The 13,933-nt window shown below is 39.8% G+C and overlaps 1 protein-coding gene across 1 annotated transcript in view; it reads left to right on the forward strand.

Moving 5' to 3' along the window:
• LOC117417276 (latent-transforming growth factor beta-binding protein 2-like) overlaps positions 1 to 13,933 on the forward strand; it is a 97,261-nt gene that overhangs the window by 74,980 nt on the left and 8,348 nt on the right. Inside the window, exons 20-32 of the mRNA XM_058991857.1 lie at positions 1,973 to 2,095; positions 2,356 to 2,481; positions 2,624 to 2,749; positions 3,547 to 3,672; positions 3,775 to 3,900; positions 3,995 to 4,120; positions 4,249 to 4,374; positions 4,495 to 4,620; positions 5,629 to 5,754; positions 6,106 to 6,228; positions 6,354 to 6,479; positions 9,382 to 9,504; positions 10,051 to 10,179. Coding sequence (XP_058847840.1) covers positions 1,973 to 2,095; positions 2,356 to 2,481; positions 2,624 to 2,749; positions 3,547 to 3,672; positions 3,775 to 3,900; positions 3,995 to 4,120; positions 4,249 to 4,374; positions 4,495 to 4,620; positions 5,629 to 5,754; positions 6,106 to 6,228; positions 6,354 to 6,479; positions 9,382 to 9,504; positions 10,051 to 10,179 — 1,632 coding nt within the window. The remainder of the gene's footprint in view (positions 1 to 1,972; positions 2,096 to 2,355; positions 2,482 to 2,623; positions 2,750 to 3,546; positions 3,673 to 3,774; positions 3,901 to 3,994; positions 4,121 to 4,248; positions 4,375 to 4,494; positions 4,621 to 5,628; positions 5,755 to 6,105; positions 6,229 to 6,353; positions 6,480 to 9,381; positions 9,505 to 10,050; positions 10,180 to 13,933) is intronic.

Raw genomic sequence — 13,933 nt, forward strand, 5'->3', positions numbered from 1 at the left:
GTGACCAACATGGTTTCAGGGGGGAAAAAAAAAAAAAATTTAAACTGTTTGAATAGTGTTACTTTATCATTTAGGTACGTGAATAACTGCTGTTTTGACATTTAAAGTGTTGTTTTTTTCTTTCTTCATTGTGATCGAGGTGTGAGGTCTATTTCATCGCGGCACTGTGCTTTTCCATTAATCATGATGTTTATTCCTTGTTCTTGTATTATGCAGTAGCCAATAGTAATAGTCGATGAAATAGCCTCAAACATTAATAGACATAACTAATGATCTGGCTTTTCTCTTAGCCAGTCATAAGATGAGAAAAAAAAAATAGAAAGAGAAAGAACCAATATCACCTTTTAAAAAAGCTGGTCTTTGACCTTTAGCCATTAATTGTAATCCCAGTAATACTGCTGCAAACCCAGAAATGTCCAGAGAACATGCATTCTAGTTACTCAAATCAAGAGAGCCTTTAGGCTATATTCATAATCCACAAACATGCACCATTTCTAAAAGGAAACAAACAAACAAAAAATATACAAAAGAAGAAAGAATAATGCAGTAAACCCATAGAAAAAGGAGAGTATTTTTATATTATCGTATATACTGTATGATCACCAGAGAGAGGATGAGTGTGGGAAGCTCAGGTCCACAGAAGCCCGCTCTGTTACTCTTTCCAGAACTTCCCAATTCAAAGGAATCTAAATGAACTGTTCAATAACTTCCTTTTAAGCTGGTTCATTAAAGAAATCTCACCTTGTACAAACACTTACTTCATCTGGTGAACATCTAAAAAGGGTTGCAATTAAACCAAACAAAACACAATAAACAACCCAAACGATTAAGAGTAAAATTCAAACTTGAAACCACTGCAGCAAGACATTTCCCCCCTAGAAATGAATCCTAGAAACTGATGGCAAATGGTTTCCATAAAACGCTGTGCTTCTGCTAATTGAACACAGCCATTCAACATGAAGCAATAAAAAAAGCATGAGCACAGATGAGGTATATGTTGAATAGTGGATGCCTATTTTAATAAAGTACATTGTTTCTGGTAAGCAATATCCCATTGACTGCCAGCTGGATGCAAATAATCTGCCTGTTAAGAGGGAAGAACTCTAGCTTATCATGGACGTGGAGGTTCAAAGATGCAGACAGATAAAAGCTCTGACGGTCTGCTGACATAGCCCTGGCACTGAGCTCTGCACAGGGTACACAGCAATGCTCTTTGTGCCTGTCTCATTTTCCAATGTAGGTGACTAACCACTCGGGCACGGGATTGCATTTGTGTTTCTGCACATGGTTCAGGAAAGCACCTTGAATGTTTGCCCATGTCACAGTGATGTAATTGCAGTACAAAATCATTACTCTTAATTTTAAATCATAATTACCTGTCTGGTGAATGCTTAATCTCGTAAAACACAATTATACCCCTGTGCTGTTGGATTCAGTCGAAGATTTTAACTTTTTTATATGCTATTGCAGACGACAGTTAGTGTGCTGGCAATAACAGTGCCACATTCCACCGCCTGCAGATGTCAGTGGACTTGCTCCCTTGCCTAGATGTAGAAAGAAAAGAGAGTTTCTGGAAGAAGCTGATGGTTTCAACAATGCATCAGTCCTGTTCTGATCATAGTTTGGCTTGATTGAAACTTTGTAGATACAGAAAGCTGCTTAACAACAGCTGTCTTTCTAAGTTGTCACATTATTTGAGAAACAAAGTCAAGTAGAGAAAATGTTTGTCTCGTGCCTTCATCTGTACTGATTTAATGGGGCTTTATGGCGCCATCAGATATTATACTCTGGGGTCTAATTCTTCATCATGACTTGGAAGTGCTATTTGCCTTGAAGACAAATGGTTCATCTGACATCTACATACCTTGGTTTCTTATCTTACCTCAGCATTTAGAGCTGAGTGTTTAAAGTTAGGAATTGAGTTTTGTCTAATGGTTTTCATGGTTCCGTCTGTGCTTTATTCCTCTTCCAGATGAAGATGAATGCCGTGTCACTGGAGTCTGTGCGAATGGAAGGTGTATCAATCTGGAGGGCTCCTATAGGTGTAGCTGCAGCCAGGGATACAAAGCATCTTCGGACAGCAAGAGCTGCAAAGGTAGTCTTTTTAGAAGCCTCTTACTCCTGGTTACATGTGTTTTTGTCTTCTATTTTTAAGGGATTTATGCAACACAACGCACTATTTCATGGGCAGGTTGAATGAAAATCACTGACCCTGCATGATCAAGAACATTCAAAATCATTCTTGGAACCAAACCAATCTTCTTCTTCATTGCATTTAATGCATTGCTGTTGTAGCAGTTATAATATATAACACACACTTTACCAGCTTTCTATTTATTTTCTCTTGTGCTTTAGATATCAATGAGTGTGCCACACACAATGTATGCCCCAATGGACTGTGCACCAACACTGAAGGTTCCTACACATGTTCTAACTGTCGACCTGGTTACAGGATATCTTCAGATGGGCAGAGATGCGAAGGTAACATTTCACCAATATTGTGAGATATCACTGCAAGTATAATATTTTAAAAAAGTAGCCAAGTTGGAGAAAATGTAAGTAGTATATTAGAAGTAAGGAAGGTTTGTGTATATTTAGGCTGTCCTTTTTTGGCATTACCCAGATATCAATGAGTGTGGCTCAACAAATGTGTGTCCAAATGGAGTCTGCACGAATACTGAGGGCTCTTTCACCTGCTCCAAGTGCAGGAATGGGTACAGGCTTTCTGAGGACAAGCAGAGATGTGAAGGTAGGGCAGTTTCTATATTTACTGCTAGATCCTAGTCCAGGACTGTGTACATCAGCATTATTGGAGTGTGGAGTAGTGGTTAGGGCTCTGGACTCCTGACCGGTGGGGGACACTGCTGCTGTACCCTTGAGCAAGATAATTTATCTAGATTGCTCCAGTAAAAACCCAACTGTATAAATGGGTAATTGTATGTAAAAATAATGTGATATCTTGTAATAATTGTATGTCGCCCTGGATAAGGGCGTCTGCTAAGAAATAAATAATAATAATAATAATTATCAAAAGGTCACCAAGTAGCACTATTTAGAATTTCCTTTGCTTAGATTAAATGAATAGAGCACACTTACCCTAGTATGAGAAGTCCACACTGCCATGGGGCCCTTTTGAAAGGAAGAACGCTGTCACATTATACATACGGGTAGGTTATCCTAGTGTAAATCAAATACATGTATCAGGTTTTCAAGTCACCAGGCACCAGGGCTCAGATTGTTTGGTTCCCCCACTGTGCTGGTTTGTTAGCCTTGCTACACCATGGGGTAGCACAGTCTTGCAATTTGTTGCACAGAATACTGCTCAAGGGGGATTAGTTAGACATTCCAATAGACTGAAGAAAAATGCTAACAATGCCAGTAAAGGGATTTGCGTGGTTGATAAGAAAGCAAACATGCAAATGAACTAAGATTTTCACCCTATTTTGTAATGGGTGTTTTCTGTTTGTTGCGTGTATTGAGTAAACTCCTCGGTGTCAAAGAAGGTCCCGGCCGCAGGTGACATTGTTTTTCTGTGCTGTGTTTCAGACATCAATGAGTGTGCGTCGCCCAACGTGTGCCCCAATGGACTGTGTGCCAACATGGAAGGTTCCTACTCCTGCACTGCTTGTCCTTCTGGGTACATGATATCTGCAGACAGGCAGAACTGCGAAGGTACAGTGAGCTCCCTGTGTTTAATCATACCTTATATTAAACTGTCATTAATTACCCATTTCACTATTAAACCCAATTTCTTTACTGTTCTGCGTGCTATAGATATCAATGAATGCTTATCCCCTGATGCGTGCCCCTCTGGAATCTGCATCAACACTGAAGGTTCTTTCTCCTGCACTAACTGCAGAGCTGGGTACAGGATAGCTGCAGATGGACGCAGATGTGAAGGTAACCTGCTGTACCACAGATTAGTCTAAGAACAATTGCAATCACATATCATGAAACATGCATGACTGATGTGTTTTTGGGGTTTTTTTTTCAGATATCGATGAGTGTGCTTTGCCAGACGTGTGCCCTAATGGGATCTGTCAGAATAATGAGGGGTCGTACTCCTGTACGATCTGTGGGACTGGGTACAGGACAGCTGCAGACAGGAGCAGCTGTGAAGGTCAGCTAACACTGTGTAATAAGCATCGTCCATGCAACTCAGTTAGACCTGAAATGTGTCAAATAATTTTTTCAACGTTTCACCTAGTATGTTTCTATTTTGTGTCTGTCTTTGGGTTTTTTTTCCAGACATTGATGAATGTGCATTGCCAAATGTTTGTCCCAATGGGCTTTGCAGGAATAATGAAGGATCCTTTTCTTGCACAAACTGTAGACCAGGTTTCAGGGTATCTGCAAATGGGCATTCATGTGAAGGTAAGAGCGAACCCACAGAGTTCTAGTTACGTAAAATCAATTACAAATGGATCTGAGGATTAACTTGGTCCCTGTTTATGAGTGAGGTTTAAATGTTCCTACTGTTTTTGTTTTTTTCAGATATTGATGAATGTGCTTTGCCAGAAGTGTGTCATAATGGGCACTGTGTGAACAATGAAGGTTCATACTCCTGCACAACCTGTGGGACTGGGTACAAAATCACTGCTGATGGCTTCAGCTGTGAAGGTAATCTCTTTAATCCCACAAATGAACCAATGCAATCTCAATGAGTCCGACATTACCACCTTCCCTTGCTCTGTTCTTTCTATCCTCTGTGTGTATCCATGTTCTGTCCAGTTTAATATGTTCTGTTTCTGTGGCCATGTTTATAGTTCAGACAGACTCCCTCTCTTGATGCTGTAGCTGGATTTGTTTCACGAAGTGCGCAGGCTAGTGCAGAAGTGAGGAAGCAAATTGATTGCTTCCGGGCAGTATTAATTACTCATCCACAAAGACCATTGGAACTTGCCATTGAGCAAAACTAAACTGTGCAGAAAACAAGCAAAAAAATAATTACTATAAAGTAATTGCCCTTTTATGATACACCAGCTAAACATTGGAATTCTTCTCATATTCCAAGCAGTTGTACAATTTACAGCACTGTTATAGTTTGTCTTTGTAAGCCAACGAAAGGGGTCATAAAAATTGAATGAATGACATCCCTGTTGAGTTTTGTTTTGTAATTTTTTATGTATTTATTTATTTTTTACCAAAGACCAATTATCCTGTTTGCCACCAGGCTGCCTTTGAATACTTTTTTCATGGGTTAAGTCAGTCTAATCCTCCAAATCTAGCTGTCAAAAGTACCAGCCACTGCACCATTGAGTGGTAATGATAAGCCAGAGTCAATTCATTTGACTTTTCTTGGAAGGACATGAATCGGTATGCACACACAGACAGAGGCTTGTTTAAGCATCATCCAGGCTTCAGAAGTACGGGATGTTTTCCTACAAATCCCCATATTTAAAACGCATCAATTTTTGCGACGTATAATTATGGTCTACCAAACCAAGCTGGTGACTTGGAGCTCAAGTCCCAGTTTATTTTCCACACACGGGACATTTGCAAAAACAATAAAACAAAGTGCCATTGCAGTGGCTTATATCCCAGGAATGCAAATTTGAATTTCCATTTTGTCGTCCACCACCTCCTGCAGCTTCAGCTGTAACCAATATTTGTGTTTTCTGTACACAGATGTTAACGAGTGTTCATCTCCAGAGATCTGTCCCAGCAGAGTCTGTGCAAACACTATGGGATCCTTCTCCTGCATGGCCTGTGATAGTGGCTACACAGTGTCTGATGACAGAAGCAAGTGTGAAGGTAATGTGCTTCTGTGCCGACTCCATCTTCCATGGAGTTCACGTTTGGAAGAGTCACGGCTACTGTATGTGTTATAAATGTGTAAGCTTTACACTTTTTTTTTTTTTTTTTATCCAGTGCATATTCTGTCTCTATTGCAAAGGACATACTGTATAAACAGCCTGTACACTACCCAGCCAAATAATTAAGAAGGCATGTGTAACGATGCATTCATTCAACAAGTAACTCTAAACAGATGTCCCTTGTCCTGGGTAGTTGGTGTTTCGGTAGTCTGTCGGTCCAGACGATTGCTCAGGCTAGTGCTTGCTGTTTGGTGGCCCTGCAATTGAAGTCTTTTCTGCTCTCTTTTAGATATAAATGAATGCGAGGATATCAGCCGCAGCTGCTTGGGTGGAGAATGCACAAACACTCCAGGATCCTTCATCTGTGCTTGTCACCAAGGCTTCGAGCTCATCGGAGGCACTGTTTGCATTGGTATGCAGGGTGATGAGACCAATCTATAGAAACAGACAGCATTGTTGCTGGTTGCTGGTAAATCATGTTGTTAATTCTGTGCACTGGTTATGGTTCATTCACAATATACACCTCTTTGATTCTAGATGTAAACGAGTGCCTGACTTTGGATAGCTGTGGCTCCAATGGCAAGTGTATGAATAGCGAGGGCTCCTATTTCTGTGTCTGTGCTGCAGGATACGCCACCACAGCTCATGGAACTGGCTGTCAAGGTGAGTCTCCTACGCTGTACGAAAACATGTATTAAAAGTCAAAAAACTAAAAATGATTGACCAGATGGAAGAGCTTTAAGGACTTGAAATGTCTGCAGTCTGGCTTTTTAATTTAGATTAACCCTAACTTAAACCCCTAACCCTAACCCTAAGGTTCTTGTACCTGCTTTGTAGCACACATATACAGAAACTGGAGAATTGCAAGTTGGCAGGATATCAGGTGCTGGTAGTACTGATGGCCGGTGTATGGAAGAGACGGAGTTGCTACTTTTAAAATAGTACCATATCAAAATGTATTTATTCAAGCATGTTTGCACTGTACATGCAGAGATGTTTCTTCCAAAGAGCCCCTGTGTTGCCATGGTAAGGTGGGGAAGTGAAGTTCATGCTTTTGTTATTCTTTCTGCACGAGAAAGCCACGGCTTGGGGCAGATCAATGGGCAGCGTTGGCAATGACTGGTCATCAGGGAGCATGTGGAAGAGAAAGGCCAGCTAGAGGATTTTCACTGGATAAACAATAAAAGCACAATAACATGCTTGAAACCCTGTTCTAGAAATAACTGTGTGGCTCTTGGCAGCGTAGCCTGTACTGGTTGGACAACGTAGCATGTGGCAACCATTAAGGGAATGACTGTTTGTTGAAAGTGACATTTTCAAGCAATTCGCTAAATCAAGACTGTAGTGACTTTGTTGCGTGGACTTTGCACATTGAGGAAATTTGAGTTTAAAAAAAAAAAAAAAAAACAGTTGCCGGAACAAGGCGACTAATGTTACATCTCTCCTGAAGATCCAATATTAGGTCAGCCACTGCACCGTTTCTATAAGCAACATGTTTTTAGATAAAAGTGAAAAAAAACTAAAGCACACACTATTGCCTGTTGGAGGGAACTTGCTTACGACCTACCAACAATGAAAAGCCAGCTTTCAATTGTCATCCCCTAATAACTGGCTAACGAGTGAATACCAGTGGGGTACTGTAACTGTGACATTATAAAGAAGCAGACTAACAGTTAATGTTTACAGACCTTTACGTACAGCAGGTATGCATTTATGGGTTTTTCTACATCGTGTCCTGTTCCAGGTGCTAAGTTACCCCTGGAGGGCACTACTTGGCTACATTTTAAACATTGATTATTTTGTTCTCCCCAGGGGATTGGTGCCTAAAGTATGAGGTAACATCTAGGACTTCACATTACTGTATGTACCAAATTTGGGCTCCTTGCCACTGGAAATATTAGAATTTAATTATGCTATAAATCAACAGATTGGTATATTTTCCTTCTGTCTGCTTCGCATGCAACATTCACCGCTCTGGTGTGGACACAATAAAAAAAATGAAAAGGGCTTCGCTTGCGGTCGGCTGCCAGAAAGCGAGGCACAGACTTTGCAGCTTGTTTCGAGTGATTTAATGAAACGAGGAAGCAAGTTAAACAGGTGTTGGTGGAGTCAGTGCAGTTCAGGGGCATGGCATGATCCTACAAGCGAGCTGGCTTTATACTGGCCTGGGTTGCTGATAGTAAAAACAAAGCAGATGGTGTCTTAATGACAGGGCTGATGCACAGCTTTGTAGTTCTGAAATGTAGCAAGGCCTTTCTCCACATTCCGCTGTTGCTGTTGAGTCAGTCCAGTCTCTTTCTCTTATTCTACTTGACATTCTTCTATTTACTTTTTCTATCACCATCTATTTACTGTTTAAACCACTCTCAAATACAAGTCATGTCTCATGCGCGTGCCCCTGCTGACCGCTGGTTTGCCTGATTAATATCAGAAATTCATTCCTGTTTTGTTTGCACACTGTTTCTCAGAGTAACTTATCTATACATGGATCTGTGCCTAATTTATTCAACAATACTTTGTTTGCTTTTGTTTTTTCTTTCTGGTTTCCAAGTTACACCCTGGACAGACAGATTAAGAATTACACCAATTTCCTATTTCCTGATTAAGTTTGCAGTTATTGGATAATAAGGAAAGAAAAACAAAGATAATAATAATAATAATAATAATAATAATAATAATAATAATAATAATAATAATAATAATAAGAAACAGATTAGCAATCATTAATATTTAAAAAGCTTAAAAAAACTGTTCGACAGTTCTACCAAAAACTGTTTCTACCTTCCAGTTTACACCAGAAATAAAATAGCTGAAAAATGTTAAGAAATACTAAAAGAAACTAAAGTCTTTCTCAATTCCCTCAATGTTGAAATGAGTTTAGATTAACATGCTTATATCACTACACCCCCAGGGTGCCCATCACCCAGTGAAATATATATGTGAATATAAATGAATTTCCATGAAGACATTGAGAAAAACTTCTAGTCATTGAATGGATCACTAGTGTCAGAATAGTTATGGGTGGTGGAAGTCAAAGTTCTCTGCAGCTGATTCCTGTTAGAAATCCCATCAATGGTCAGAATCTGCTTTAATCCATTAATTATCAGCTGCAGAATGTTTTGCTGGTAATCAATATCAACATCGTAAACCTGTGTTGGCTTTTCATGAACACAGTCTTTCATATGTGTATGGTTCATTAGCGAAAGGCCCCAAAGCTCATTTTCTAATGTCAATACATAAACCTTTGCATAACAAGGTTATGGTGCTCATCACCGATAGCCTTTTGCCCCTTCTTGGTAATGGATTGGTCTTCTTCTGTTTGCCTGAAGCAAACAGATGCACTGTGTATTCTCATTACTATCTGAAGACAAAGCCGTTCTTTTGAAGTTCACACAACTGTTAAATGAGAGTGTTGATCATGAAGCGCTTTACTGGGGCGGTTCATACTGTCTTTGTAGATGACCCCAGAATGGATTCTGTAAGACAAGCTTTAATCATGTTAAAGTACTTCAGTGACGATATCGGCTCATGAATAATGGAAGGTTTCCTTGCGCTGTCTTTCCAGATGTTGATGAGTGCAGAGAGGGGAGCGTGTGTTCCAGAGGGCAGTGTTTGAACACTGATGGATCGTATCAGTGCCTCTGTGAAGCCGGATTTGAATATTCGCAGGAAACCAGAGACTGCGAAGGTGGGAACAAGCAATTGTTTTTCTTCAAAAATAAATGAAAAAAAGCAATCTGATCATTTATAAAACCTTTAAATTTAAATCCTGTAACCTTTTTTGAAAAAAATAAGAATGACCAATGTGCTTTGCATGGGTGTGTCAGTCTGCTACAATCGTGTGCACGGGATAAAGCCACAACAGGAAGGATCTTAAAGTGCTTCTGGTTCTGTACAAAATCTAAATTTAGAATTATTCGTTTATAGCAGTTTCTTATAGCTTGGTAATGTGACATGGAGGAAGCCGTATAGATGTGATAAGAATGTAATGAGTTTCTGTAAGAGATTAAAAAAAAATATATAGGTCTAAGTGTTTCTCTTTACTATTCGGCAGGGAAAGCCAGCAAAAATAATTCAATGAATCCAAAAGACAATATCAATGACCCTGTCCTTCCTTCTTGTTTCTTTTTAGAAGTTATTTAATTGCTTTAAAAATACTTTCCTTGGAACAGGCTGTGTGTTTTGAAATGGAAGAGATGTGCCATCATCAAGTGTTGTTAATTGCTCTCCTCAGATAAGGACGAGTGTAAGGAGTATGGAAGCAGTGTGTGTGGGAGCTGGCACTGTGAGAATACACTGGGCTCATACCACTGCTTCGAGGGCTGCCAGCCTGGGTTCAACACTGGACCGGATGGAGAGTGTGGTGAGTGTTGGGATTACAGACTGCTTAGCCTTGTCTTTCTGCATTCAGCCGTCTCATTTTGTAATCAGTTCAGATAAAAGGGAGCCTATACAGTATCCATCCCTGAGAGGCATAGGGTGGATGCATAAACACATTTAGGGGATTTTTCAAGGCCCTCCTTGGATGTATGCCTGACCACTGGTTGGATCCAGTGCCAGTGCTTCCATCTCTTAATGTGGTACCATTTGATCTGTACATGCGCATGTTCGTTCAGATTTGAGTTTATCTTTTAGATAAATAATATAATTACAACGTTCAATCATCATGCAGTGCCAAAAAAACAAAAAAACAGATATTAATGTGGACCGACCATAAGTATAAAATGTAAATAAATAAACCCTCGCCATCAAAAAGCCTTTTCCCAGTAATACAAAGTATTACTGACAGCAGTAAAGCCGAGACATGCACAGGTGCCTTTCCATTGGCAGGTATCATGCTGTCAAGATGTAATGAAAGAAACCGCCTGTTTTGTCTTTATCCAAGAATGACAATGCTTGGCTCCTGATAACAAAAACAGGTGTGACTATTGGCACACACACTCACACAAAAAAACAACTTGGTGGATAGTATTTTAGTACAATGCCTTTCTGAGTAAACACACTTAATTGCTTTGCCCTTGCTGTGCTGTAAACAATGTCTTCATATTTACAACTTTATATATGTTTTTCTCCAGACGGATTGAGACAGCCCTTAAACATGTCCCGGGATGAATTTTACTGGCTGTGCCCTGCAGGGGAAAGACTTGTAACTTGTGGTTCACCTGTCTGTTTAAAGTCTTAACCTGTATTGGTGTTATAGAAAAATGCAACATATAGAGAATCTGGGTCTGCTTCCGAGAGCAAGTTGTTTTAGGAAAGCAGTCCGACCCTTTTTTCAGCTGCTTTCTCTTGAAATAACCTGCCTCTTTAAAAATAAACAGGGTGTGTGCAGGGCTTCAAAATGTCCATGCAGGAATTATGGAATGATTAACTGATGTGAAGTATGACATAACAAAACAGTAAATAAACTAGACTTGTTGACTCATTTAAAATACCACTTCAGGTTGATTTGATCAACGTTTTGCATTGTAAGGGAGCCAGATCCAATCCAATCCAGCTGCACAGTGATCTCTTCAATACTGTACTGTTTTTTTGCTGTTGTTGTTGTGTTTTTGGTTTGGACAGTGGTGTATCATTTGATGTCCTCTTTAAAAATCCAGTAACTACAGGGTCAGCTGTTTACAATTGCATATCAGGGGGTCCAAACAAAGTGGATGCTGTTCTTGAATCCTCTTACTCACTGTATGACCTGAAGCTAGTCATTTTGCCTCCTTGTGCATTTGGTTCCAATGAGATGTGGATTTTGACACAAGCAGAAAACACGGCCTGAGTAGGACTCTTCAAGTGTATTTCTTTCCCACAGTTAGGGTTAGAGTTTAGGGTTAACCTTAACCCTAAACCTGTGTACTTTATAGTTAAGAACACCTGTTAAACATCTGCCAAATAGTTTTACTGTTTCATTAGTACGGTTGTGTATCTTATGATACAGTGTTGAAAGTTATGGATGGAAGTGTTACAGTATATGTGCAAAATGGGAAATCTGCTGTAATAGGCATATGCTATCGAAGATAAAACAGCTAATGAATCTGGCTCGAGTTCAGAGATACAGTTTTATGTACAAGTGCACACAATTACTTAAAGAGCTGGTATTCGCCTTCATGAATAAATGCAGTTTTGTTTGAAAAGGTTGTCAGTTCTGCCTGCCATAAACCTAGATATTTCTAAAAGCCATTCCAGAAGTGCCTAGTCTAATTAAGGACGGCTGTGTTGCAGTTCTGTAAACTCTCCTCATTCCTGTTGTGTGATCCATTCCCCATTTGGCCTGTTGTCTACACACATACAGACGTGCTCAAATTTGTTGGTACCCTTACAGCTCATTGAAATAATGCTTCATTCCTCCTGAAAAGTGATGAAATTAAAAGCTATTTTATCATGTATACTTGCATGCCTTTGGTATGTCATAGAATAAAGCAAAGAAGCTGTGAAAAGAGATGAATTATTGCTTATTCTACAAATATATTCTAAAATGGACTGGACACATTTGTTGGTACTAAATAATTGGATTATAGTGATATTTCAAACTAATTAGTTTCTTTAATTAGTATCACACATGTCTCCAATCTTGTAATCAGTCATTCAGCCTATTTAAATGGAGAAAAGTAGTCACTGTGCTGTTTGGTATCATTGTGTGCACCACACTGAACATGGACCAGAGAAAGCAAAGGAGAGAGTTGTCTGAGGAGATCAGAAAGAAAATAAGACAAGCGTGGTAAAGGTAAAGGCTACAAGACCATCTCCAAGCAGCTTGATGTTCCTGTGACAACAGTTGCAAATATTATTAAGAAGTTTAAGGTCCATGGAACTGTAGCCAACCTCCCTGGGCGCGGCCGCAAGAGGAAAATCGACCCCAGATTGAACAGAAGGATAGTGCGAATGGTAGAAAAAGAACCAAGGATAACTGCCAAAGAGATACAAGCTGAACTCCAAGGTGAAGGTATGTAAGTTTCTGATCGCACCATCCGTCGCTTTTTGAGCGAAAGTGGGCTCCATGGAAGAAGACCCAGGAGGACTCCACTTTTGAAAGAAAAACATAAAAAAGCCAGACTGGAATTTGCTAAAATGCATATTGACAAGCCACAATCCTTCTGGGAGAATGTCCTTTGGACAGATGAGTCAACTGGAGCTTTTTACATCAGCTCTATGTTCACAGATGAAAAAATGAAGCTTTCAAAGAAAAGAACACCATACCTACAGTGAAACATGGAGGAGGCTCGGTTATGTTTTGGGGCTGCTTTGCTGTGCCTGGCACAGGGTGCCTTGAATCTGTGCAGGGCACAATGAAATCTCAAGACTATCAAGGCATTCTGGAGCGAAACGTACTGCCCAGTGTCAGAAAGCTCTGTCTCAGTCGCAGGTCATGGGTCCTCCAACAGGATAATGACCCAAAACACACAGCTAAAAGCACCCAAGAATGGATAAGAACAAAACATTGGACTATTCTGAAGTGGCCTTCTATGAGTCCTGATCTGAATCCTATCGAACATCTATGGAAAGAGCTGAAACTTGCAGTCTGGAGAAGGCACCCATCAAACCTGAGACAGCTGGAGCAGTTTGCTCAGGAAGAGTGGGCCAAACTACCTGTTAACAGGTGCAGAAGTCTCATTGAGAGCTACAGAAAACGTTTGATTGCAGTGATTGCCTCTAAAGGTTGTGCAACAAAATATTAGATTAGCGGTCCCATCATTTTTGTCCATGCCATTTTCATTAGTTTTATTATTTACAATATTATGTTGAATAAAAAATCAAAAGCAAAGTCTGATTTCTATTATATGGAATAAACAATGGTGGATGCCAATTACTTTTGTCAGTTTCAAGTTATTTCAGAAAAAATTGTGCATTCTTCGTTTTTTGTGGAGGGGTACCAACAAATTTGAGCACGTCTGTATACAATGCAAAGGTTTGTTGCCTCAACGCTGTACATTCTGATGGAAAACTTGCACAACATGTTTGTGTCACGACTTTGCCTACCTTTTGGTTATAGTCCAATTAAAAACATTAAGATCTCTTGGGTGCAAGTTTTTTTTCCCGTTTTTTTTTTTTTTTATTACTGTCTGGAATGCCCGACTAAATTCCCATGAGATTAACTGCCTGACACAGATTCTGATTTTAAGAGCCCA

The sequence above is a fragment of the Acipenser ruthenus genome, chromosome 18 (assembly GCF_902713425.1).
Source record: "Acipenser ruthenus chromosome 18, fAciRut3.2 maternal haplotype, whole genome shotgun sequence".
Taxonomy (NCBI): domain Eukaryota; kingdom Metazoa; phylum Chordata; class Actinopteri; order Acipenseriformes; family Acipenseridae; genus Acipenser; species Acipenser ruthenus.